Source organism: Gopherus evgoodei, chromosome 2 (assembly GCF_007399415.2).
Source record: "Gopherus evgoodei ecotype Sinaloan lineage chromosome 2, rGopEvg1_v1.p, whole genome shotgun sequence".
Taxonomy (NCBI): domain Eukaryota; kingdom Metazoa; phylum Chordata; order Testudines; family Testudinidae; genus Gopherus; species Gopherus evgoodei.
The window spans coordinates 268,457,189-268,484,540 of NC_044323.1; the positions used below are offsets into that span (position 1 = coordinate 268,457,189).

General features: G+C 42.5%; 1 protein-coding gene across 5 annotated transcripts in view; it reads right to left on the reverse strand.

The window, feature by feature from the left end:
• CSMD3 (CUB and Sushi multiple domains 3) overlaps positions 1-27,352 on the reverse strand; it is a 1,232,975-nt gene that overhangs the window by 747,298 nt on the left and 458,325 nt on the right. For all 5 annotated transcript variants that reach the window (XM_030553724.1, XM_030553722.1, XM_030553725.1 and 2 more), the window contains one exon: positions 24,185-24,309. In XM_030553724.1, coding sequence (XP_030409584.1) covers positions 24,185-24,309 — 125 coding nt within the window. The remainder of the gene's footprint in view (positions 1-24,184; positions 24,310-27,352) is intronic.

Sequence of the window (27,352 nt, forward strand, 5' to 3'; positions counted from 1 at the left end):
AGGATGGAACGGAGGTTAAGGATAATCTAGGCATGGCCCAATATCTAAACAAATACTTTACCTCAGTCTTTAATGAGGCTGATGAGGAGCTCAAGTATAATGGTAGAATGACAAATGGGAATGAGGATATGGAGGTAGATATTACCACATCCGAGGTAGAAGCTAAACTCGAACAGCTTAATGGGATGAAATCGGAGGGCCCAGATAATCTTCATCCAAGAATATTAAAAGAACTGGCACATGAAATTGCAAGCCCATTAGCAAGACTTTTAATGAATCAGTAAACTCAGAGGTTGTGCTGTATGACTGGAGAATTGCTAACATAGTTCCTATTTTTAAGAAAGGGAAAAAAAGTGATCCGAGTAACTATATGCCTGTTAGTTTAACATTTGTAGTAGGAAGGGTCTTGGAAAAAAATTTGAAGGAGAAAGTAGTTAAGGACATTGAGGTCAATGGTAATTGGGACAAAATACAACATGGTTTTACAAAAGGTAGATCTTGTCAAACCAACCTGATCTCCTTCTTTGAGAAGGTAACTGAATTTTTAGACAAAGGAAACACAGTGGATCTAATTTACCTCGATTTCAGGAAAGCATTTAATACAGTTCCACATGAGGAATTATTAGTTAAATTGGAAAAGTTGGGCATCAATATGAAAATCGAAAGGTGGATAAGGAACTGGTTAAAGGGGAGACTACAATGGGTCATACTGAAAGGTGAACTGTCAGGCTGGAAGGAGGTTACTAGTGGAGTTCCTAAGGGATCGGTTTCGGACCAATCTTATTTCATCTTTTTATTACTGACTTTGGCACAAAAAGTGGGAATGTGATAATAAAGTTTGTGGATGACACAAAGCTGGGAGGTATTGCAACACAGAGAAGAACCGGGAAATCATACAGGAAGATCTGGATGACCTTGTAAACTGGAGTAATAGTAATAGGATGAAATTTAATAATGAAAAGTGCAAGGTCATGCATATAGGGATTAATAAGAATTTTCGTTATAAACTGGGGACACAACAGTTGGAAGTAACAGAGGAGGAGAAGGACCTTGGAGTATTAGTTGATCACAGGATGACTATGAGCTGCCTATGTGATATGGCCGTGAGAAAAGCTAAAGTGGTCTTGGATGCATTAGGTGAGGTATTTCCAGCAGAGATAAGGAGGTGTTAGAACTGTTATACAAGGCACTGGTGAGACCTCATCTGGAATATTGTGTGAAGTTCCGGTCTCCCATGTTTAAGAAGGATGAATTCAAACTGGAACAGGTACAGAGAAGGGCTACTAGGATGATCTGAGGAATAGAAAACCTGTCTTATGAAAGGAGACTCAAAGAGCTTGGCTTGTTTAGCCTAACCAAAAGAAGGCTGAGGGGAAATATGATTCTCTTTATAAATATATCAAAGGGATAAATATCAGGGAGGGAGAGAAATTATTTAAGCTTAGTACCAATGTGGACATAATAACAAATGGATATAAACTGGACACTAGGAAGTTTAGACTTGAAATTAGATGAAGGTTTCTAATCATTAGAGGAGTGAAGTTCTGGAACAGCCTTCCAAGGGGAGTAGTAGGGGCAAAAGACATATCTGGCTTCAAGACTAAGATTGATAAATTTATGTAGGGGATAGTATGATGGGATAGCCTAATTTTGACAATTAATTGATCTTTGATTATTAGCAGGTAAATAGGACCAATGGTCTGTGATGGGATGTTAAATGGGACGGGATCTGAGTTACTACAGAGAATTCTTTCCTGGGTGCTGGCTGGTGAGTCTTGCCCACATGCTCAGGGTTTAACTGATCACCATATTTGGGGTCGGGAAGGAATTTTCCTCCAGGGAAGATTGGCAGAGGCCCTGGAGGTTTTTCGCCTTCCTCTGCAGCATGGGACACGGGTCACTTGCTGGAGTATTCTCTGCACCTTGAGGTCTTTAAATCATGATTTGAGGCCTTCAATAACTCAGACATAGGTTAGGGGTTTGTTACAGGAGTGGGTGGGTGAGATTCATGGCCTGCGTTGTGCAGGAGGTCAGACTAAATGACCATAATGGTCCCTTCTGACCTTAAGTCTATGAATACGTACCCCTGAGTTCAGAGCGGGGAGGGAACCCTGATATGGTGGCAGCATGATGTGATCATTTTGAACCAGAAACACAGACCTCAACCTGTCTGGTTGAAAAACAGGGAGGGTTGTGTGGTTTTTTTGTTTGTTTGTTTGTTTTCTTTTTAAAAGGGACACTTTTTTTTTTTTAAGCGGAGAGCAACTGGAGTGTTTTTAGTTTGCCTGAGGACAGAGTAGTTAAGTTCCTGCATGGGAATTCACAAGCTAGGTAAGCTTTTTCTTTTCTTTTCTTTTTTCCTTCTAGTTCTTGGGTTAAGGCCCACCTACACCCCAAGGAAAACCCCAGACACCTTATCATCCCACCACTCCATTCTCCAGCAATCCACCTCACCCCAGTGACCAGTCAGCTGAGTGATGTTTTAAATGTAACGGGCTGGGACATGCCCCAAGAACCACAACAGATTACAGGTTATAGCATGGAGAGACACTGGAGCACAGGTGTCAGCTATCCACCAATCCTTAGAGGACCCTAAATCCATCAACTCAGAGGCCCAAGTGATGATTCAACCCTTCAAGTCAAAGTCTTTTGACTTGCCTACAGCCAAGTTGTCTGTCCAGTACAAACGCTGGTCAGGAATGTGGACTTTTGCAGTCTGTGGTGATTATCCCATTCCCATGCTGCTGGGGGAAGATTTGGCCAACCAAAGAGGGTGAGAATGGTCACTCGCAGCCAGGCTAAGCAAGCCTTCACATCTAGCTCTGTTCCTGAGCCTTCTACAAGGGCCCAGTCTGTGTTACCAGAGACCCAGACTGAGGTGGTAGAACAGGACCCCATGCCAACATCTGCAACAACTGTAGTGGATCCAGTTGCGGAGACTCAGCCAGAACCAGTCCCAGAACCATTACTAGCAGAGCAACCAGCACCCGAACCATTGCCAGCATTGAAGCCAGCGTTTGCAACCCATCTGCAACTCCAACACCGGAGGGCACCTGTCATAAACAGATAGCTAAGGGTTAATGTCTCTTTCACCTGAAGCACCTGACCAGAGGACCAATCAGGAAACCGGATTTTTTCAACTTTGGGTGGAGGGAATTGTGTGTCTGAGTCTTTGTTTTCTGTCTGCCTGCTTTCTCTGAGCTTTGGAGAAGTAGTTCTGCTTTCTAATCTTCTGTTTCTAAGTGTAAGGACAAAGAGATCAGATAGTAAGTTATATGGTTTCTTTTCTTTGGTATTTGCATGAATATAAGTGCTGGAGTGCTTTGATTTGTATTCTTTTTGAATAAGGCTGTTTATTCAATATTCTTTTAAGCAATTGACCCTGTATTTCGTCACCTTAATACAGAGAGACCATTTGTATGTATTTTTCTTTCTTTTTATATAAAGCTTTCTTTTAAGACCTGTTGGAGTTTTTCTTTACTTCAGGGAAATTGAGTCTGTACTCACCAGGGAATTGGTGGGAGGAAGAAATCAGAGGAGATCTGTGTGCGTTGGATTTGTTAGCCTGATTTTGCATTCCCTCTGGGTGAAGAGGAAAGTACTTTTTGTTTCCAGGACTGGGAACGGAGAGGGGGAGTCACTCTGTTTGGATTCACAGAGCTTGTGTCTGTGTATCTCTCCAGGAGCACCTGGAGGGGGGGAAGGGAAAAAGGATTATTTCCCTTTGTTGTGAGACTCAAGGGATTTGGGTCTTGGGGTCCCCAGGGAAGGTTTTTCAGGGGGACCAGAGTGCCCCAAAACACTCTAATTTTTTGGGTGGTGGCAGCAAGTACCAGGTCCAAGCTGGTAACTAAGCTTGGAGGTTTTCATGTTAACCCCCATATTTTGGACGCTAAGGTCCAAATCTGGGACTAAGGTTATGATATGAGTAGCAGCAGTTGGGATATAGACAGAATCCAGAAGCCAGTAGGAATATTATATTTTTCTCTTCTCTGCTAAGGGCTTTTTAGCAGAGAGAAACAGTTTGGTTTTAAAAGGGAACCAGAGAGAATTTTTTTTTTCTGCTCTCTCTGGCAGTTTGTGGCTTGCATGTTAAGCAAGAAGCCATTAAGGAGCTGTTACAGGTCTTTTGTCATGCAATAGCACTCCCATTAGGAGTCATTACCAGCACTATATACATGCAAATAAAGTGGTTTTTCAGGTTTACTTAACATTGAAGATTAGCTAAAGGCACTGTTGCTAGGCCGATTTCAGGAGGCAACACAGAACCTGCAGTTCAGAAGATAAACACCGGAGGGCACCCCAACACAAGAAAACAGGAACCATGACTTCTAAGGCAAAAATTGAGGCCGAAGCACAATTCAAAGAAGCTGAACACAGGCGACAAATGGAGATGAAAGAAAGAGAAGAACAAGCCAAAGAGGCAGCACACAAAAGAAAACTAGAAGAAGAAGAGGTGGCCTACCGAAGGAAACAAGCAGAAGAAGAGGCGGCCAACCGCCGAGACATGGAAAAACACCAAAAAGAAATGGAAAAACAACAAAAAGAGAATGAAGAGAAGGAAAAACAGAGAAAACATGAACTGGAGTTGGCAAAAGCTGGGCTGCATGTGCCAGCCAACCCTAACAACCCGGCGCCAATTATTGCTCCACAGCACAGGAAATTTCCCACCTACAAGGCAGGGGATGACACCGAGGCCTTCTTGGAAAATTTTGAAAGAGCCTGTCTTGGGTACAACATCCCCGAAGACCAGTACATGGTAGAATTGAGGTCACAGCTCAGTGGACCTTTAGCAGAGGTGGCAGCTGAAATGCCTAAGCAGCAAATGAATGACTATAAACTTTTTCAAACCAAGGCCAGATACAGAATGGGGATAACCCCAGATCATGCCCGTCGGCGCTTCAGAACCCAAAAGTGGAAACCAGAGGTGTCATTTCCCAAACACGCCTACTACATTGCAAAAAACTATGAGGCCTGGATAACAGGAAACAACGTTCAAACCTTGGAAGAACTGCACCTCCTCATACAAATGGAGCAGTTCTTGGATGGTGTTCCTGAAGACATCACACGGTACATACAAGATGGAAAACCCAAAGATCTCGCTGAGGTGGGAGAGATTGGAGCCAAATGGATGGAACTGGCAGAAAGCAAGAAAGCTACTGTCAAGGGGAACGATTACCCCACGGGGCACACAGACCATAAACCCTACAACCGAGGACAGCCAAAGACCCCACATACCACCCAAGTAAAGCCACAGACACCCTACCCTTCCACCTCACCAGTCTCCAGTAACTCACCTCGGCCCAGTGACCCATCAGATGGAAGATGCTTTAAGTGTAATGAACTGGGACATATCAAGGCCAACTGTCCCAAGAACACCATGCGAGTGCAATTCATTACACCACCATCACACCAAAGATCCCCAGGCCCGGATGCCTCTCAAATACCCTTGGAGCGAAGGGAAAATTTGAGAGTGGGCGGAAAGAAGGTTACTGCGTGGAGAGACACGGGGGCACAAGTGTCAGCTATCCACCAATCCTTCGTTGACCCCAAATTCATCAACCCAAAGGCCAAAGTTACAATTTACCCATTCATGTCACAAGCTGTAGACTTGCCTACAGCTCAACTGCCTGTCCAGTACAAAGGCTGGTCAGGAATGTGGACTTTTGCAGTCTATGACAATTATCCTATCCCCATGCTACTGGGGGAAGACTTGGCCAACCAGGGGAGGCGGGCCAAGAGAGTGGGAATGGTTACACGTAGCCAAACCAGGCAAGCTTCCAGACCCATTCCTGTTCCTGAGCCGTCCACAGAGGCCCCGTCTGTGTTACCAGAGACCCAGACAGAGGTAGTGGATCCAGATTCCATGCCAACCACTGAAACAGCCACAGCACCTCCAGTCCCAGGCCCGGAACTGGAACAGCAACCAGCACCAGCAATTGCAACCCCATCTTCAAACTCAACGCCAGTGGGCGCCAGCGAGCCAGAACTGGCAGAAACAACAGACAGCCATACCCAAAAGGCTCAGCCAGAGCCTGACATACCCTCAGATGCACCAGCGGAGAGCGGTTCACCAGCAACGGAAACAACCCCATCACCTACATCGCTTCCAGAGGGACCAAGCCCAAGTCCACAGTCTGAGGAAGAACTGGTGACCCCAGCCTCAAGGGAACAGTTCCAGACTGAGCAGGAAGCAGATGACAGCCTTCAGAAAGCTTGGGCGGTGGCACGGAGCACCCCACCGCCTCTCACCTCTTCTAATCGATCCCGGTTTGTTATAGACCAAGGACTTTTATACAAGGATATTCTTTCTGGTGGACACCGGGAAGAATGGCAGCCGCAAAAACAGTTGGTGGTTCCAACTAAGTACTGGGGGAAGCTCTTAAGCTTAGCCCATGATCATCCCAGTGGCCATGCTGGGGTGAACAGAACCAAGGACCGGTTGGGGAAGTCCTTCCACTGGGAGGGGATGGGCAAGGATGTTGCCAAGTATGTCCGGTCTTGTGAGGTATGCCAAAGAGTGGGTAAGCCTCAAGACCAGGTCAAGGCCCCTCTCCAGCCACTCCCCATAATTGAGGTCCCATTTCAGCGAGTAGCTGTGGATATTCTGGGCCCTTTCCCAAAAAAGACGCCCAGAGGAAAGCAGTACGTACTGACTTTAGTGGACTTTGCTACCCGATGGCCAGAAGCAGTCGCTCTAGGCAACACCAGGGCTAACACTGTGTGCCTGGCCCTAACAGACATCTTTGCCAGGGTAGGTTGGCCCTCCGACATCCTTACAGATTCAGGGTCTAATTTCCTGGCAGGGACCATGGAAAAACTGTGGGAAACTCATGGGGTGAATCACTTGGTTGCCACCCCGTACCACCATCAAACCAATGGCCTGGTGGAAAGGTTCAATGGAACTTTGGGGGCCATGATACGAAAATTCATCAACGAATTCTCCAATAATTGGGACCTAGTGTTGCAGCAGTTGCTGTTTGCCTACAGGGCTGTACCACATCCCAGTTTAGGGTTTTCACCATTTAAACTTGTGTATGGTCACGAGGTTAAGGGGCCATTACAGTTGGTGAAGCAGCAATGGGAGGGGTTTATGCCTTCTCCAGGAACTAACATTCTGGACTTTGTAAGCAACCTACAAAGCACCCTCCAACACTCTTTAGCCCTTGCTAGAGAGAACCTAAAGGATGCTCAGGAAGAGCAAAAGGCCTGGTATGACAGACATGCCAGAGAACGTTCCTTCAAGGTAGGAGACCAGGTTATGGTCTTAAAGGCGCAACAGGCCCATAAGATGGAAGCATCATGGGAAGGGCCATTCACGGTCTAAGAGCGCCTGGGAACTGTAAACTACCTCATAGCATTTCCCAGTTCCTCACTAAAGCCTAAAGTGTACCATGTTAATTCTCTCAAGCCTTTCTATTCCAGAGACTTACAGGTTTGTCAGTTTACAGTCCAGGGAGATGATGCTGAGTGGCCTGATGGTGTCTACTACGACGGGAAAAAAGACGGTGGCGTGGAAGAGGTGAACCTCTCAACCACCCTGGAACGTCTGCAGCGGCGACAAATCAAGGAGCTGTGCACTAGCTTCGCCCCATTGTTCTCAGCCACCCCAGGACGGACTGAACGGGCATACCACTCCATTGATACAGGTAATGCTCACCCAATCAGAACCCCACCCTACCGGGTGTCTCCTCATGCCCAAGCTGCTATAGAACGGGAGATCCAGAACATGCTACAGATGGGTATAATCCGCCCATCTACCAGTGCATGGGCATCTCCAGTGGTTCTGGTACCCAAACCAGATGGGGAAATACGCTTTTGCATGGACTACCGTAAGCTAAATGCTGTAACTCATCCGGACAACTATCCAATGCCACGCACCGATGAGCTATTGGAGAAGTTGGGACGTGCCCAGTTCATCTCTACAATAGACTTAACCAAGGGGTACTGGCAAGTACCGCTAGATGAACCTTCCAAGGAGAGGTCAGCATTCGTCACCCATGCGGGGGTGTATGAATTCAATGTCCTTCCTTTCGGCCTTCGAAATGCACCCGCCACCTTCCAGAGGCTGGTAGATGGTCTACTAGCTGGACTGGGAGAATTGCAGTTGCCTACCTCGATGATGTGGCCATTTTTTCAGACTCCTGGCCCGAACACCTACTACACCTGGAAAAGGTCTTTGAGCGCATCAGGCAGGCAGGACTAACTGTTAAGGCCAAAAAGTGTCAAATAGGCCAAAACAGAGTGACTTACCTGGGGCACCAGGTGGGTCGAGGAACCATAAACCCCCTACAGGCCAAGGTGGATGCTATCCAAAAGTGGCCTGTCCCAAGATCAAAGAAACAGGTCCAATCCTTCTTAGGCTTGGCCGGATACTACAGGTGATTTGTACCACACTACAGCCAAATCGCTGCCCCATTGACCGACCTGACCAAAAAAACCCAGCCAAATGCCGTTAAGTGGACTGATGAGTGTCAAAAGGCCTTTACCCAGCTTAAGGCAATGCTCATGTCTGACCCTGTGCTCAGGGCCCCGGACTTTGACAAGCCATTCCTAGTAACCACGGATGCATCTGAGCGTGGTATAGGAGCAGTGCTCATGCAGGAAGCAACAGATCACAACTTCCATCCTGTCGTGTTTCTCAGCAAGAAACTGTCTGAGAGGGAAAGTCACTGGTCAGTCATTGAAAAGGAATGCTATGCCATTGTGTACGCCCTGGAGAAGCTACGCCCATATGTTTGGGGACGGCGGTTCCAACTACAAACTGACCATGCTGCACTAAAGTGGCTTCATACTGCCAAGGGGAACAACAAGAAACTTCTTCGTTGCAGTTTAGCTCTCCAACATTTTGATTTTAAAATTCAGCACATCACAGGAGCTTCTAACAAAGTAGCTGATGCACTCTCCCGTAAAAGTTTCCCAGAATTCAGTAGTTAAAAAGTGTTCTTAAAATGTAGAAGTCTGTTAGTTATATACTTAGGGGTATATGTAAAGGTGCATGTGTTGTATTAATCTGTTTATTTTCAAGTTCTAGAAGGAAATCGCCGCCAGTCAGCTTCCCCACTGTCTGCAATTCGGGGGGCGTGTCATAAACAGATAGCTAAGGGTTAATGTCTCTTTCACCTGAAGCACTTGACCAGAGGACCAATCAGGAAACCGGATTTTTTCAACTTTGGGTGGAGGGAATTGTGTGTCTGAGTCTTTGTTTTCTGTCTGCCTGCTTTCTCTGAGCTTTGGAGAAGTAGTTCTGCTTTCTAATCTTCTGTTTCTAAGTGTAAGGACAAAGAGATCAGATAGTAAGTTATATGGTTTCTTTTCTTTGGTATTTGCATGAATATAAGTGCTGGAGTGCTTTGATTTGTATTCTTTTTGAATAAGGCTGTTTATTCAATATTCTTTTAAGCAATTGACCCTGTATTTCGTCACCTTAATACAGAGAGACCATTTGTATGTATTTTTCTTTCTTTTTATATAAAGCTTTCTTTTAAGACCTGTTGGAGTTTTTCTTTACTTCAGGGAAATTGAGTCTGTACTCACCAGGGAATTGGTGGGAGGAAGAAATCAGAGGAGATCTGTGTGCGTTGGATTTGTTAGCCTGATTTTGCATTCCCTCTGGGTGAAGAGGAAAGTACTTTTTGTTTCCAGGACTGGGAACGGAGAGGGGGAGTCACTCTGTTTGGATTCACAGAGCTTGTGTCTGTGTATCTCTCCAGGAGCACCTGGAGGGGGGGAAGGGAAAAAGGATTATTTCCCTTTGTTGTGAGACTCAAGGGATTTGGGTCTTGGGGTCCCCAGGGAAGGTTTTTCAGGGGGACCAGAGTGCCCCAAAACACTCTAATTTTTTGGGTGGTGGCAGCAAGTACCAGGTCCAAGCTGGTAACTAAGCTTGGAGGTTTTCATGTTAACCCCCATATTTTGGACGCTAAGGTCCAAATCTGGGACTAAGGTTATGATAGCACCACCAAGCCTGCACTAGCAGCAGCAGCTAAACCTGCACAAGAAGCTCAGCTGGAGCCTGAAATACAACCTAGTGCACCAGCGGAAAGCAGTTCACAGAGAACAGAAACAGCCCATCACCTAAATCGCTTCCAGAGGGACCAAGCCCAAGTCCACAATCCAGTGAGCAACTGATGTCTCCAGCATCAAGGGAATACTTCCAGGCAGAGCAGGAAGCAGATGAAAGCCTCTGTTCTATTTTTTGGCCCTTTTAAAAAAAAAATCCACAGTTTCAAACTGAAATTTAGTTCTGTTACATTCAGATTGAGGTAAGTGATATTGTCAAAAACAAAAAAGGCAACTGCCCTTTAGGTTTCCCAGGCACAAATAATTATCTGATTACCAACCCTTTGTCATTCTGCAGATAATAATGCATCAGCTCTCTGCAAATACGATTATATCTGCTGCACAGCTGTTCAATTTCTATGCACTTGCCTGCCAGCAGTCAGATTTATAGAAGAGACAGATCACTTAGAAATGTTTGTCAGAGCCTAAGAGAAAAACAGGCAGAGAAAGGGGTATTAGGTGTTGAGGGAGGAAGACTAATCAATCAGATGTGAATATGTTTATTTGTTTCATCCCCTAAAATGTAAATATGAGGAAGGAATGTTTCAGCTGAAAAATATTTCAGTATTTATTTCAAATTAACTAATTGTTTGTGCTAAGCAAGCAAATTTTGTCAGTAGCAATGTCATCAATTGCACTGAAGATGTGTACTGCGTACATGATGAATGAGTGAATAAGGCCTTGACAACATTCAAGTGCTTATCTATACACCCTGTGAACAGTCCCCATGAAGTAAGTAACTATTTATGTGCCTAACATTAATCGCATGCATTAGTATTTGTAGTACTGAGAACTAATTATTTTTGCCAGAGTTTTCTACATTCAATCACAACTCACTTGGAAATAAATATATTATTCAAATGTCACACTTTTCAGCTTTTTAGATTTTTGAATTTTTGGTGGTTGTTTGTTTTTGTTACTCTCTATCATGGATCAGACATATTCTTTTTAAAAAAAAACACAACATTTTAATTTGTTCAGGCTCATCTCCACATAATAAAAACCTGTCATATTGCCAAAAGTTATCAAAGGCGGCCATGCAGAAAATAATACTTGATAAGCAAAATTAAATAGGAAACAGACATCAACTGGGTAACATCTGCATTTAAATAAAGATGATCCTTCTAAGAGTCATGAGACTACTAGGATACTATTATATATAAATAAAAGCTTTCAGATATTCTTTCTGTCTCTGCTTGCCCAAATCCTAACAAATTTGAGATGGTTCCATCTACACTAAAGCCATCATATGTGTTTAAATTTTCACCATTTCAGTAGCATGCACAGATTTTTTTTTTGTTAAATTCCCTTTTACAATGTTAATGGTTTCTGCTTCCCTACTCTATTTCTAAGGGTTCATGGGTACATGCCTGCCTTCTGACGGTTTCTTCACTTTCAGCTTTGTAGCTACTGTAACTAGTACTGTAGAACCTCAAAGTTACGGACACTTCAGGAACGAAGGTTGTCTGGAACTCTGAAATGTTCGTAACTCTGAACAAAGGAATTTTCTGTCTCCAGCTCCATCAGCTGACACTCCATGCCGGGTGTCAACAGCAGCTGAGCTGCCTACTCAGTGCCAGCATGAGTTTGCAAGCTTATCTCCCTCCCAGTGGGGTTGTGTGTGCAAACAGCATGCCCCTTGGAGGGAACTAACATACAGCATGTCCATCTCCCAAGGGGGATGGGGGGAAAAGTGAAAGCAGAACACTCCAGTGCTGCTCATGTTCTGCGGACTCCAGCTGCCTTGGGCTGGCAGCCCCAGTGTCTTTCTGTAAGTGTCTACCCCGCACGTGGGGGTGGGGACGGGGACATGCAGCCCAGCTGTGCCTACCTTTAGGATACAATACAGGCATAGCACACTATTTTATTAAAAAAAAAAAAAAGCAAAGTCGCTGCTGCTGCCTGATTGGTTACTTCAAGTTTCACATGCCGTCCAGTTGATCAGTCAGTCTGTAACTCTGGTGTTCGTATCTCTGAGGTCCTACTGTAATATCATCTTGCAGGGCTTGGATAAATATTTGCACAGGAACTTCCCCCTTTCCCCCGCCCCGCGACAAACAGCACATCATTTAGCATGAGACAGGAGGTGCGACAGGCCAGCAATAAAGTTTGGTCAAATGTCCAATGTATATTAACTAAAAAGAGAGAAATACATACGTTTCCTCTACTCCATTTGAGTTACAGTAATTGTTGCTGTTATTTGTAAACAATACATACAGATTTTCCCCCCCATATCAATTAGATTTTCAAATTGACCTTGTGACCCTTTAACAATGAGAGGTAAACTAGCTTCAACAGTTTGAGTTTACATTTCACATAAATAACAATGTAGTAATCTTAAAAAAGATGAAAAATGCCTGCTACTATACTATAAACACTAGACACAAATATACTTAAAGCAACAATGGTTTTTCAGCCCCACAAGTTAAAATGCATTATCATTTTGAATCACTAAAATAAAAATTGCTGAATTAAGTTTCTTCATGAAAAAATCTTCAAGAAACCGTGGTAATTATTTAAAACAGTGAATATTTATATTTACAGTCATTGATTAAGTCTGGTTAATGTATCCTTTAATTTTTTTAATCATCACTGACATATAGAATGGCAAGTTATCATTGAAAATGTAAACTTTCCTTGCAGGTAAAATGGTTCAATCTTTGGAGCCTAATTGTGTTCAGCCCTGCACAGTTGTATAAAGGGTAAACAAGGAGACTTCTGCCTTCTTACACCTTCCCCAAGAATGAAAGGATAGTTATAGTCCCTTTATGCACAAGATATGTCTACACTGCAATGTAAGCCCACAGTTAGTAGAACTTGAGTCAGCTGACCCATTTTAGGGAATCCTGGGCTTCAGCATCTGCATTTTATTTTATCCCTATGTTAAGACTTTTCTAACCCATGTGTGTAGGGCTCTGGCATTCACACTGCAGTGCGCAGGCGCAAGTCCAAGTAACCATATCCTAGAGTCCCTCGTGTGCCCCATCCCCCTAAAATGTGGCCACTTTAGCCCTAGGACTGTGGTGCACTGTGAGAGAACTTTACTGCCCACCCTACAAGTTATCAGGAAGCAACTCGCTTTGCAAAAGGCTTATTTGGCTCACTCTCCATTGCAAACCCAGAAGACTCTCGAATAGTGTGCTTGCATCATAGAATCATAGAAAATACAGTTGGAAGAAACCTCAGGAGGTCCAACACCATGCTCAAAGCAGGACCAACCCCAACTAAATCATCCCAGCCAGGGCTTTGTCAGGTGGGCCTTAAAAAGGAGAGACCACCTCTTAGGTAACCCATTTCAGTAATTCACCACCCTCCTAGTGAAAGAGTTTTCCCTAATATCCAACTTAGACCTCCCCGATTGCAACTTGAGACAACTGCTCCTTGTTCTGTCATCTGCCACCACTGAGAATAGACAAGCTCCATCCTCTTTGGAATCTCGCTCCAGGTATTTGAAGGCTGCTATCAAATCCCCCCTCACTCTTCACTTCTGCAGACTACATAAACCCAGTTCCCTCAGCCTCTCTCATAAGTCCTGTGCTCCAACCCCCTAATCATTTTCTTTGCCCTCTGCTGGACTCTCTCCAATTTGTCCACATCCTTTCTGTTGTGGGGGGCCCAAAACTGGACACGATACTCCAGATGTGGCCTCACCAGTGCCAAACAGAAGGGAATAATCATTTCCCTCTATCTGCTGACAGTGCTCCTACTAATGCAGCCCAATATGCTCATAGCCTTCTTGGCAACAAGGGCACACTGTTGCCTCATACCCAACTTCTTGTCCACTGTAATCCCCAGGTCTTTTCTGCAGAACTGTCACTTAGCCAGTTGGTGCCCAGCCTGTAGAGGTGCATGGGATTTTTCCGTCCTAAGTGCAGGACCCTGCACTTGTGCTTGTTGAACCCAATCAGATTTCTTTTGGCTCACTCCTCCAATTTGTCTAGGTCACTCTGGACCCTATCTCTACCCTCCAGAGTATCTACCTCTTCCCACAGTTTAGTGTCATCTGAAAACTTGCTGAGAGTGTAATCCATCCCATCATCCAGATCATTAACGATTATTGTAGATTGATGATCCGAAGAAAATGGGTTATCACTGACCTGAGCTGCTGCCATTAGTAAAAAGGGGAGAGTGTCTCCCAGTTTTTAATAGAGTGGATTACAGATTGCTGGGATGGAGAGGACTAAGGAAGTTGTCCCATGGAATTGTGGGATACTTCCAGCTGACTCCTACGACCTGAGTCAAGTGGGGCTCTGTCTACACTGCAAAGCAATAGGTCTCAGACCCTGTGTCACAACTTAATTCAAGCTTGGACCCTCCATCCCTGCAGGGTCCTGGGACCCTGCGTCCAAGCCTTGGGTTTGTGCAATTGCAGTGTAGATACAAGGGGCATAGGCTTGAGCCCTGGCTCAAACTCAGGTTTACGCTGTAGTGTAGATACACCCAAAAACTACATGAGAGAAATGACCACAGCAGCCCTAGCCTTTTCAAAGGAAGCAAGGTAATCACCCGACCACACCACTACATACTAACCAACGGAACTGACCAGATGCAGAGGGAACTTGTGATATACAGAGAATGAAGCCTTACTTCAGTGTCAGGGAGGCTGGTTGAAGATATATTTAAATATGGAGCTATAAAATATATATTCATGTTTCTCCAATCTACTAGACTTCTTTGAAAGTGTCAATAAATAGAGTATGAAGGAAAAATCAGTTATTATAATTTATTTTGACTTACAAAAAGCCTTTGATCAAGTTTCTGGCAAGTAGTGCTACCATGCATTGGAATAAATGTGGAGGGAGGAGGGGAAACAGTGGGAAATCCTAAGATTGTGAACTGAGGTAGGTGTTATCTATGGAGTATTTAATATAGTTACTAGATGAAAGCCTGTGTTGTAGTACTGATATAATTTGTAAACTGTGGGGAAAAAAAACACATGTCTGAGAACTTAAAAGCTAGACAGTGAAGACCCAGAATTCCAGTGATGATTGAATCTCGTGATATTCTAAATAAAAAGATTCTTATAACTGCATCACTTCACATGGACTCAACATTGTAGGCTCACCAACAGGGTGATGCTTCTGGAATCTTTTATAGAGTAATGAAATCAAAAAAGGGTGGACACTGAGATGACAAAATTTGCCGATGAGACCACATACTTTAAGTTAGTCAAGACTAAAAAAAACTGAGGAACACTGGAGGGACTTGACACATCCAGGTGGTTGGGGATCATTAAAACACAATCTTGAAAAATGCACCTTGGATAGAGTAATTTGAAGTAATCATAAAACATTAATTGGATTCTAAGGAAACTGTAGCCACACAGGAAAAAGATCTGGGAATCACTGTGGACAGTTCACTAAAAAGATTAGGAATATTTAGATTACAGAGAAGACACATAATAGGACCAACACAGAGATTTATTTAAAAAATAATGAAAAATACAGAGAAAATCATTTGGAGCTCATGTTTATCCTCTCTCATGATACAATAAAAAGGGACAGCCAACTAAATTAAAAAGGTAGCATATTTAAAGCTGATCAAAGGAAGGAGCTTATAAACATAATGTAACTAACCTTTGCAAGTCAGTGCTACAAGATATCAAAGAGACTAAGGTCTGGTCTACACTACGCATTTAAACCAAATTTAGCAGCGTTAAACCGATTTAACCCTGCACCCGTCCACACAACGAGGCCCTTTATCTTGATATCTGTTTCTGTACTCCTCCCCAATGAGAGGAGTAGCGCTGAAATCAGTATTGCCATGTCGGATTAGGGTTAGTGTGTTCGCAAATCGATGGTATTGGCCTCCGAGCGGTATCCCACAGTGCACCATTGTGACCGCTCTGGAAAGCAATCTGAACTCGGATGCACTGGCCAGGTAGACAGGAAAAGCCCTGTGAACTTTTGAATTTCATTTCCTGTTTGCCCAGCATGGAGCTCTGATCAGCATGGGTGGCGATGCAGTCCCAAAATCAAAAAGAGCTCCAGCATGGACCGTACAGGAGATACTGGATCTGATCCCTTTATGAGGAGACAAATCTGTTCTATCAGAGCTCCATTACAGAAGACGAAATGACAAAGCGTTTGATAAAATGTCCAGGCTATGATAGAAAGAAGCCACAGCCAGGACTCAGCACAGTGCTGCATGACAAGCTTAACGGAAAGACAAAGAATCAAATGGATGCTCATGGAGGGAGGGAGGGGGAACTGAGGACTCCAGCTATCCCACAGTCCCCACAGTCTCCGAAAAGCATTTGTATTCTTGACTGAGCTCTCAGTGCCTGAAGGGTCAAAAACATTGTCTGGGGTGGTTCAGGGTATCTCTCGTCAATTTATCACCCCTCTCCCCCCATGAAAGAAAAGGGAAAAAAATTGTTTCTTGCCACTTTTCAATGTCACTATATGTCTACTGCATGCTGCTGGTAGATGCGGTGCTGCGGCGCTGAACAGCAGCATCCCCTCCCCTTCTTTTCCTGATGGCAGACAGTACAAAATGGTGGAAAACTGTCATCATCCCGTGAGTGCTCCTGGCTGGCCTCGGTGAGGTCGGCCAGGGGCGCCTGGGTAAAAATGGGAATGACTCCCGGTCATTCCCGGCAGACGGTACAGAACTGCTGGTAACCGTCCTCATCATAGCAACTAGAGGCTGAACTCTATCAGCCCCCACTCCCCTTTCATGTCTAAAGAAAAGATTCTGTACTGCCTGGACTACCATAGCAGCGGGAGGCTTCCTCTCCTTCATTTTATCTCATTAAAAAGTCAGTGTTTCTTATTCCTGCATCATTTTGTCCCACACAAATGGGGGGGCACTGCCATGGTAGCCCAGGAGGGTTGAGGGAGGAGGGAAGCAATGGGTGGGGTTGTTGCAGGGGCACCCCCTAGAATGGCATGCAGCTCATCGTTTCTGCGGGATCTCTGGGGCTCTGATCCGGAGCAGCTGTGCTCTCTGGCTCTCTAGTAGACTTGCCCCATATTCTAGGCAAGACTGACTCTATTTTTAGACAAAACATAAAGAAGGGAATGATCCAGGGAGTCATTCCCATTTTTGTCCATGTACTCCCGGGCGACCTCAGCGAGGCAAGCCAGGAGCACCCATGACAGCAGCAGATGGTACAAAATGATTGATAACCATCATCGCCAATTTCCAACTGCAAACATTACAAAATGATTGATAACTGTCATCTCATTGCCAATTTACAATGGCAGACGGTGCAATATGGATGGTAACGGTCTCTGCTACCTTGCAAAAGGAAATGCATGCTGCTGTGTATTGCATCAGTACACATACAGTGACAGCGACAAAAGGCAAAACAGGCTCCATGGTTGCCATGCTATGGCGTCTGCCAGGACAATCCAAGGAAAAAGGACGCAAAATGATTGTCTGCCATTGCCTTCATGGAGAAAGGATTGAGTGGCGACATTTACCCAGAATCACCCGCGACACTATTTTTGCATCATCAAGCATTGGGATCTCAACCCAGAATTCCAATGGGCGGGGGAGACTGCGGGAACTATAGGATAGCTACGAGATAGCTACCCACAGTGCAACGCTCCAGAAATTGACGCTAGCCTCGGTACATGGACGCACACCACCGAATTAATGTGCTCAGTGTGGCCGCGTGCACTCGACTTTATACAACCTGTTTTACAAAACCGGTTTCTGTAAAATCGGAATAATCTCGTAGTGTAGACATACCCTAAGAGCTCCAAAGGATTCACAAAGGGATTAGTCTTTTACATGGATAATGAAAACATCCACAGTTTCATTTTTGTTTAATAAAAAATATAAAATCTCATTCCTCAGGGCATAGGACAACCATTAACTGCCTGAGGTTAGGAGAAACATTTGGTACAAGTCACTGTCAGCAGCTTGACTAAATGGACATCCAGTCTAAAATGATACGGTGATTCCCATGTTCCTGTGTCAGCACAGATTTGAGAATATTTTCTGGAGAGAATGACATTGAAATCTTTCTTCAGATGCATACTCCTTAATATCATAAATAGACTTATTGACCTTAACAGGACTATTTGCTTGAGTAAGAATTATTCACATGGATAATGATTTGTTGGAAGAGGACCTTGCTTTACTTAACGTGTCTTGACTGGGAGATCACTTTGCATTAGCAGAACCAGGTACAGAATCACATGGCTTTATTATAAGGACATAAGATAAATTACAATCTACCAGGGATTCCTCACCAAATAATTTCAAGTTTTCTGCATATAAATTTTTTTAAAAAGATAAACTGCCCAATATCAGTGGTGACTTCATTCTGAGCAAACTAAAGAAACAGGATTAAAACTGTCATCCCCCTTGCAGCATAGGATGACAAAGTGCATACGGCAATATATCATGTGAACTGCAGTACAGAATTAGCAAATACAAGATTGAGGGAAAGTTTATGGTTGAATTTTTTTCCTTTAGTTTGTTCAAGAGCAATATTGTATTATCATAATGTAGCTAAATATTAATTCCTTTCATGCTTTTGGTGCCAATATGAAATAAGTTAACCTACACTGTCACCAATGCCACTGTGAGAAAAAAAAAGTGTTTATTTTGTTTTTTAGACAGCATAACTCCATCCCTATTTTGCTGTGCAAAGTGTTACAAGGTTTATAAATTAACATACTGAAGAAGAAATATTATAACATCTACAAATCATCAGTAAATAATAATCAGACATTAGTTATGTGGTTATTTGCACACATTGTTATGGCTCTTGTAGAGTCTCATCAAAGTGGAAGGCTGAACAATTGCTAAATTAATATGAATATATAAGCTGAAACACTTATGAAAAACTTTACTGTGCTGGAGCACATTTTTATAATTTCATAAGTTAAAAAAGAAAAAAAAAATCTGCCTGCATTTTCTCCCCTGTACTTCAGCTAGATTATTCTGGAGTCAAGTGTAAATCTTCTACAATTATCACAGACCACATTTAAGAACTTTTCTTCCAGCTCAAAATTTTGCTCTCCATTAGGAATATTCCATAACTACTGATGAAACAAAGTAGATGTAAAATTATCTATATAAGTACCAGAAAGGGATGCAAAACAACATAAACAACAAAGAACAAATGCCCAGATCCTCAAATTCCCATTGGGAGTTAGGTTCCTAAATATCTTTGAGGATCTGGGCCAAAAAAACCTAATCAGATACCAAATAAAGGGGAAAACCACTTTTTAATGTCTCTCACTTTTAACCCTAAATTCCTAGGAACAATCACAAAGAGATTGTAAAAACCTAAGCAGAGCCTCTACTCAAAAAATGGTTCGAATATTACAAAACATATTAATCTGGAAGAATTCTTGAACTGAAAATAAAATTGCTCATAAAAAACAAAATAAAACAAGTTTCTTGTCACTTATGTCATTTACTCAAACACCAGGTCAAATTTAAGGGATCAATCTGTTAATGTCCTAGAAGAAAACAGAAGAAAATAAACACAAAATAGTTTATCAACCAGCATCAACCACTACTAGACCAAGACAACATATAAAAACAAGCAAGCTTTTCCCAAAAGAACATTAATTAAACCTTTATTCAAGAACCCAGTGCCGGGCACTGGCCATCTCACCAACTACTGTGGTTGTGGTGAGGCCCTTTTGTCATGAAGATTTGCTATCTTGTTTGCAGTTCCTTTCTGCACTGGAGGATTTTTCTATATAATGACCTGAATTGTCCTCTCTCAGATTCCAGAGGGTGGTTTACATATCTGCCTGAGAAAGCAATCCTGTAGCAAGGCTCTTGTTCAGTCATCTTTCTAGTCAACATTTTTTTTAGATTATAAGGGAACTAGCATCCTTATATGAGCTGCAGTGTCACCAGTATCTTCGTCAAACTCAGAAGGTGTGGTGTCAGTGCTTTCCCAATCTCTGGTCACAGTGAGGGCTTGGGTTTGGCCAAGATGACAAACTCTCAATGCAGATAAAGGGCAGGTGATGAAAATACACTGGGAAATGATCCTGAGGGTGTGACAGTTACGGTTTCTGATCTGTTCTTAAGAGAATTTGTTGAAATCAGGTGTCAAAGATGTGCACAGTTTGGAGGTATTCATTGATCCCTAACTACTCCCGGAATCCCCCAGGATACAGATTGTCAAATTATTTCATTTCCTTGTGCCATGCTGGATGTTTGCAAGCATTTCTTTCAGATCTGAACCTCAACACAGCAACTGATGTTTTTATGACTTCCAGTGTACTCTGTGTGGTGCTACCAATAAAGATTTCAGATGAAAAGGTATGACATCTCACACAATGTAAGAGCAGTATCTCATTACAACAGTGCAGCTTATTCTTTTTTTTTTTAAATGTACAAGAACAGAATATTCTTTGTTAAAATTAGATTTGGGGTATTGTCAAAAAATTGGATCGGTTTCCCAAAGTTTGGAGAGTATGGCATTCACATCCAGTGTTCTAATTTGGTTTAACTCTAAATCTTTCAAATTTCTATATATAACTTAATCCATAGCACCGAAAGGATGAGTATCCCATATCCTCCTGGGTGTGAAGGATAAGCAATGTACCCTCAGAAACTGCCCACTTCAGTGAACCCCACCTCTTTCCACATACACAAAGTCGAGGTTTGCTTCCAACTCCACCCTTGCACTCCTTCCTTCTCTCTCCAAAAATGTCTTGCTATTCTCCTGGCTTGTGAGCATTCAAAGTGCCCTCAGAAATGCAGCAGGGAGAGTGCCTTCTACTCCCTTCCTCACTGCCAACCAGCCTCCTGGACAGGGCCGGCGCTACCATTTAGGCAGCCTAGGCAATCGCCTAGGGCGCCAGAATAATTGGTGGGCGCCGTTTTGCCGGAGGGGGTGGCAGACAGCTCTGGTGGAGCTGCCGCAGTCCTGCCTGTGGACGGTCGGCTCCTCGCGCGACTCCAGTGGACTGCCTGCAGGCATGACTGTGGCAGCTCCACCAGAGCCGCGGAGCACCAGACCCTCTACAGGCACCACTGAGGCAGCTCCACCGGAGCTGCGGGACCAGCGCATGGGGCGGCAAAATTGCCGTGCGCCTAGGGTGCTTAAACCCCTACGCCGGTCCTACGTCCTGGATATATTGGTGAAAGATGGTGGGACTCATTGAAAAAGTAGGCCAAAAAGCAGAGATAATTGTCAGTAGGGACAAGGCAGGGCCAGCTGAAATAAGACTTCCAGCATAACTCTGCCTCTTCCTTTATAGTGTCTGCCAGAGACCAGCAGGTTCAGAAATTAGTCTGCCCTACCAGGAAACAGTCTGAAAATTAGTCCTTTTCTTAAGGGTTAAAGGAAATTCATAATCTACAGCAGTATGTGTTTGTCTATATTTTAAGTGATGTATCAGTTTTTTTCTCTTCAGAGTACCTAGTTTTATTTCTCCTGCAGAAATGCTTCAGACTCATAACTTTTACTTTAACAAATATGATCCTATGCCAGTTCCAGCTGGTATTTTTGATAACTTCTAAAGTAAGCTAACACTTCCATTTTTATCAGGCAGATTTATACTCAGCCGCTCATATGAGAACCAGTCAGAAGGATTTATGTTGTTGAATCAAATGAATCTAATGGAATTGGAAATTTTATTTTAAAATTTTTCAGAGCAATCCCAGAACATAAATTTAACTAATTGTTAATATTCAAATTGCAATTTTTTCAAAAGTATACTTTCAATTGGTTTTGCAAATGTATAATAATTTATGTAAATTAACAAAAAGCTATAAGAGATGATATCTAGGGAGGACATCAGACATGATACTGAAAAACCATTCAGTTGAAATTTTAAAGGAGAGCAACAGATGCATCTTTTAAAATATAACTGTACCCGCTGCACCTACAGAACCCTTCACTGACACATGAAAGAATCTATTTATTGCACAAACTGGAATTTATGCACAATTGCTTGCTTTGTTTGTCCAAATGCTTGCTTGTGCACACAAATGTATATTTACAAAAGAGGCGTACATATATTTCTGCAGTTACTCCCATGGCACCCTTATTATCAAAATGGTATTTGTGCTAACAGTGATCCCTCTAAAATATTTGTTTTACACTTCACATATAGACCTTCAAAGAGCCAATTATTATTAATGTGTAGAAAAAACTTAATTTATAATCTGAAGACTTTATTCAATTCAAGAGTATAACAAAAACTGCTAATCAATCCACAAAATAAACCAAATTTGTGTCAAAGGTACTTTTAATGAAACTAATGAACACTATAAAGCATGTGCTGTATGACAAACTGCTATATCTATATTATCTGTTTATTTGTCTTTTCACCATATGTCACTATATTAACTGCTAATAACTTTCTTACTATGCATCATCTGCTCTGCAAAAAGCATGTACCACTTTTACTAAGTAGGCAAACACAAAGATGTAAATGACACTCTCTCTTCAATTATCAGTTACATATTTTACCCTTGAATTAATTGGTCTTGTGAGATATTTAGTTAACATGGTACCTATATATATGTACAAAGACAATCAGCATCTCTAGCTTTCCCCATGGATATAAACTTTTTCTTTTTTTTTTAGCTTGGTTGTTATGCTTCCTTTTTATTTTACATTATTATTCAAATGTTTATGATTGCACAATGCATTCTTCACTGTAGTTACATTTGTAGAAATTCTCAAGGATAAATCCCAGATATTGGTTTTCCTTTATACTAATTTACACAGAAATTTATTGCTATACTTCTAAAGGCATACTGCACAGAGAAATGCAAAGAAATGTCTTTACTGACAGTTAGCAGGTGGCTGAAGGACATCTGACTGAAAAAACAAAAAAGGTAGTTGGTAATGCCTTTCAGAATTTCCTGAATGGCATGCATGTATCTTAGTGTTATAGGTATACATTACTGTTGAAAACGTTTTACAACGTTAATAGAATTTTTTAAGTGAAAAAATAAATGACAGTGACAATATACAATCGACATTCTAGTAGAGTGACTGTAATGGTGTAGCCACTTATTGAACAGCCCCTTGTGGTTAGGTGCGACAATACAGGCATCTATGAGCCCCATCTTGTGGGACTCAAATACTCCAGACAGCCTCTGTTACAACTCACAGCACCCTCTTTCTAGGGCTGGTTTAATATCAATAAAAATTCACACAACCTTCAGAGCCCTTAATCACAAAATAATTCAAACAATTTTTCAAATAGGCCTCAACATAAAGTCTAAAAATCATAATTCAACAAGCCATACTTAGCTCCAGTTCTTCAGCTACAGAGATCTTTCTCTGTCAACCTGCTCCATCTGAAGTTGTCAGTCCCCAAGCTCTTTTTGGTCTGAGCTCAGTTCCTGTCCCTGTTTGTTTGTCTGCTTGCTTGCGCGCTCTCCTCTCTCTCTCCCTCCAACACACACACACTCTCTCTCTCTCTCTCTCTCTCATCACCAGGCTTTCCAGCCCATGGATATAGTGACAAAATTCAGTACCTCATGCAAAGTCCTTTCATTTTGTTCGAAGCTATTCTTCTTAATTTTGTCAAGTTATGAAATAATATTATTTAATATAACATATACCATATAGAGTATGGCAAAGTGACACAATTAACATTCATGTTCCCATTGGCCTATAATACTGAAATTTGGAACATTCTTTCATCATGGGTTGCTGAGCACCAAAAAATTGAAATCGTAACATTTAACTTTTCCATTAGAGTTTACCCAAAGGTCAATCTTCATGATGGATTTCAACCATTCAAGCAGTACAGTTTTGAAATATGGGACATTCATTATGAACTAGTGATTGCATACACAATAATCACAAATTTGAAACATGAAATTTGTATCATAGGTCACTGAACAGTCATCTGTTTTACTTATTTACTGAAGTGAATGTCTGCCATTAGGCTCTCATTTATGGTAGGAAGCCTCCAATGAAAACCAGTTGTATTTGTCAGGTTTTATTCAAGAAATGGTAAACAAATGTAACACCACATGCATTTTAAACAAAAAAGGATCGTTGATTAAAGAAACAAGGAAAAGAGGAGAAAACATTGATATATATTTTTTAAAAAAGAAAAAACTGTGACATTATTTCAGTGTGACATCATTTCAATTGTAAAATAATGCAAAAGAGTAATTGTGAAAACCAATAAACCATGATAATAGTTTAAGAATTTGTCTTTACCTTTACACATGGGTCTATGATCACTCCACGCAGCAAACACTTCAGCTATTCTCTGACAGGTGATACTTTTTGCCCCCTGCAACACATAGTCTTCATCACAGGAGAATTGCACTGTTGTTCCCAAGCTAAAATCAGAGCGAGGAAAAAAGAATATACTGAGGTGCGATTTACAAATAATTAATACTCTTCTTTCTTAACCAAATCGTATCAGGTGTCACAGATCCAGGGAACATTATGACTATGAGGCAACAGGAGTTCCAAATGGACACAAAAAAATCACTTATTTAGTCTTGCAGACATCTCTTAACATAATGGAAGAGAACAGGAGAAAACTAAAAAAGCAACTTTGGGACATCTGTGACTGCTATTATTCATGAAATGATGTTAATATTGGCTTCAAAAGGATACTGCTTGCTTGTTTTTTTATATATGGAGGTAACCTTTGGTGCTTTAAACTTTGCAGAGAAGGAAACAGGAATCAAACAATGGAAAGCTGACAAAAAAAAAAGAGGATAGGACAAAGCTCCCCTTTCACTGAACCAGCTGAGCAGCAGTAGGAAAAAGGAACCAGCTCAAAAGCTGCCTCCCTCTATCACAGCAGGCAGACACCAGTGAGAGAAGACTAGCCTTTTGAACTTCCCAAAGGGAAAAGGTTAATTAGAAGAGTGTTCAGCTGAAGAGAACTGGCACAACCTCAGCCACAAATGGTAAGAGGGCTGGAGGTGGAACTTCCACTTGAAGAAGGATAAGACTGATTAACCCTAAGGCAAAGAGGCCTGAGAGATAACCCTAGCTCCTGTTGGAGGGCTGAGAGGGAACTCCTGCTTGAAGGAGGGAAATATTGCTTGACACTATATAATTTCCAGCTCTTGAGAAAAAGAGCGGGCTGAAGAAGGGGCTTCTGTTAAAAGAGGGATTGATATACTATCCTACAGCAAGAAGCAACCCAGCTCCAGCAAAGAGGGCTGAGGAGGGAAACTCCTGCTCAGAGACAGGAAAGACTGACTACTCCCGGGCAACAAATGCAGTTACTCATCACAGTCCAGTTGCTGCGACAAAGGCTTGGAATAGCTTTGAAGGAGCACCACCATAACTGGCAAAGAAGTAGTAGTTTCCAGGAGGCTCCAAAGATCTGGGGAAGATTTTAAGAAGCTGGGCAAAGGTAGAAGAAGCCCAAGGAAAATGGCAGAGGGATTAAGTCCTTAACCACCTGAATTCTTGGGCTGGAATCCAGAGGAGAGGGTGGCTCAGTTTTCTCCATTCTTCCCCAGACTAGGAGGGAAGTACAGGCATCAAATAGAGAAGAGGTCAAGTAGCACAAGCCCTAGATGGAGACTGAGGACCAGGAGCAAAAGCCATTAGACTTTGAGGTTTCCTGTTTCAGATACTTTTCTGTTAACCCTGGAAGGGGAATAGATCGAGCAGTGACCTGGCTGCTGGGTTAGCCCACATCAAATGTCAGACTGCTGTGGCACCACAAGGACTAAAGGGGGTGCTACAATGAGGGAATCCCTGCAACAACACACCTGGACATCATGAAATACTCTGGAGTCACAGTAACCAGGAGCTTCTGGGCCATAATTAAACATAAAATAATAATAATATCGATGATGATAGATAAACCTAGACAAGCAACTCAGAAACTCATGACAGCAGGATAATAGCTTGATGGACTAGTTCAGGAAAGGCCTTCCATGCATAAGGAGTAGCATGGCAGAAAGTGTGAAGGTGCTTTTGGAAGAGGAGAATAAACAGGCGATGAAGGCTGCTTGGTGAGTGGAAGTGGCAGCAGATAATTCAGTGACATGCAAAAGTGAAAACGAAGGGTGGATCTCTGCTGGTAACGACCTTGTTGATAAGGACAAGAAACTTGCAGGTTAGTCAATGGAAGAGAAGAAGCTAGTGAAGATGTCTCAAAAAGTGGGTGACAGTCTCAATGATGGATCAGGAAGATGATCTTAGTAGTATCATGGATATGAAGGGACAAACCACTCTAATAATGAGGTCATGAAAATCTAGACTTATAGATGGGTGAGAGAAGTGGAGATTTCAGTCAAAATCATATGATTTTGAAGATATTGACCCAAAATCAGTATATGAATGTATCTCAGAAGATATAATTAAGAGTCATACTTTTTCGGAAGTCAGGGTCATGTAGTAGTCAGTCTCAGCTGGCTACATGAGATTGGAAATTAAATGTTCCTCTGCTAACATATATTTATCTTGTAAGTATAAATAGGGGGGGAAATAAAAAAAAAACAACAGTATTGCACTATATCATAGACAGTGTGAGAAGTGATGAAGGTTGTTAATAGGAGGTGGGTGGTGAAATACCATTCTGGAAAAGAAATGAATAAACCTGAAAATAGTACACACAGAAGATCAACTTTAAAAGGCTTAAAATATTCAAATAGATTACATCTAAAAATAAAAAAGCCACTGCACAGTGTCCAGAACTGGGGAACAGAATAAAAACTTGTTAAAAGAGCTACCACTATAAAGCAAAAAGACAAGATGACTCAAGCAGCACAGCCCTAAAACACTAAATTGATCTGATAGCTACTGAACCATTACCTACACAGGGAATTCAGACAGTAAAAGACGGTTACTCACCTATGTAACTGTTGTTCTTCGAGATGTGTTGCTCATATCCATTCCAATTAGATGTGCGCGCACTGCATGCATGATCTTCGGAAGATTTTTACCCTAGCAACACTTGGGTGGGCTGAGTCGCTCCCTGGAGTGACGCTGTTATGGCGCCAGATACTACCCCTACCGGCCCATCAGCCTTTCAGTTCCTTCTTGCCAGCTACTCCTACAGAGGGGAAGGAGGGCAGGTTTGGAATGCATATGAGCAACACATCTCGAAGAACAACAGTTACAAACGTGAGTAACCATCTTTTCTTCTTCAAGTGCTTGCTCATATCGCTTCCAATTAGGTGTCTCAAGCCTTATCTAGGCAATGGGGTCGGACTGAGATGTCGCAAAATGCAACACTGCTGAACCAAATGCCGCGTCATTTCTGGACTGTTGCATCAATGCGTAGTGTGACATGAAGGTGTGCACAGATGACCAGGTAGCTGCCCGACATATCTCCTGGATGGGTACGTGGGCCAGGAAGGTGGCAGATGAAGCTTGAGCCCAAGTAGAATGGGAGGTGAGCTGGCT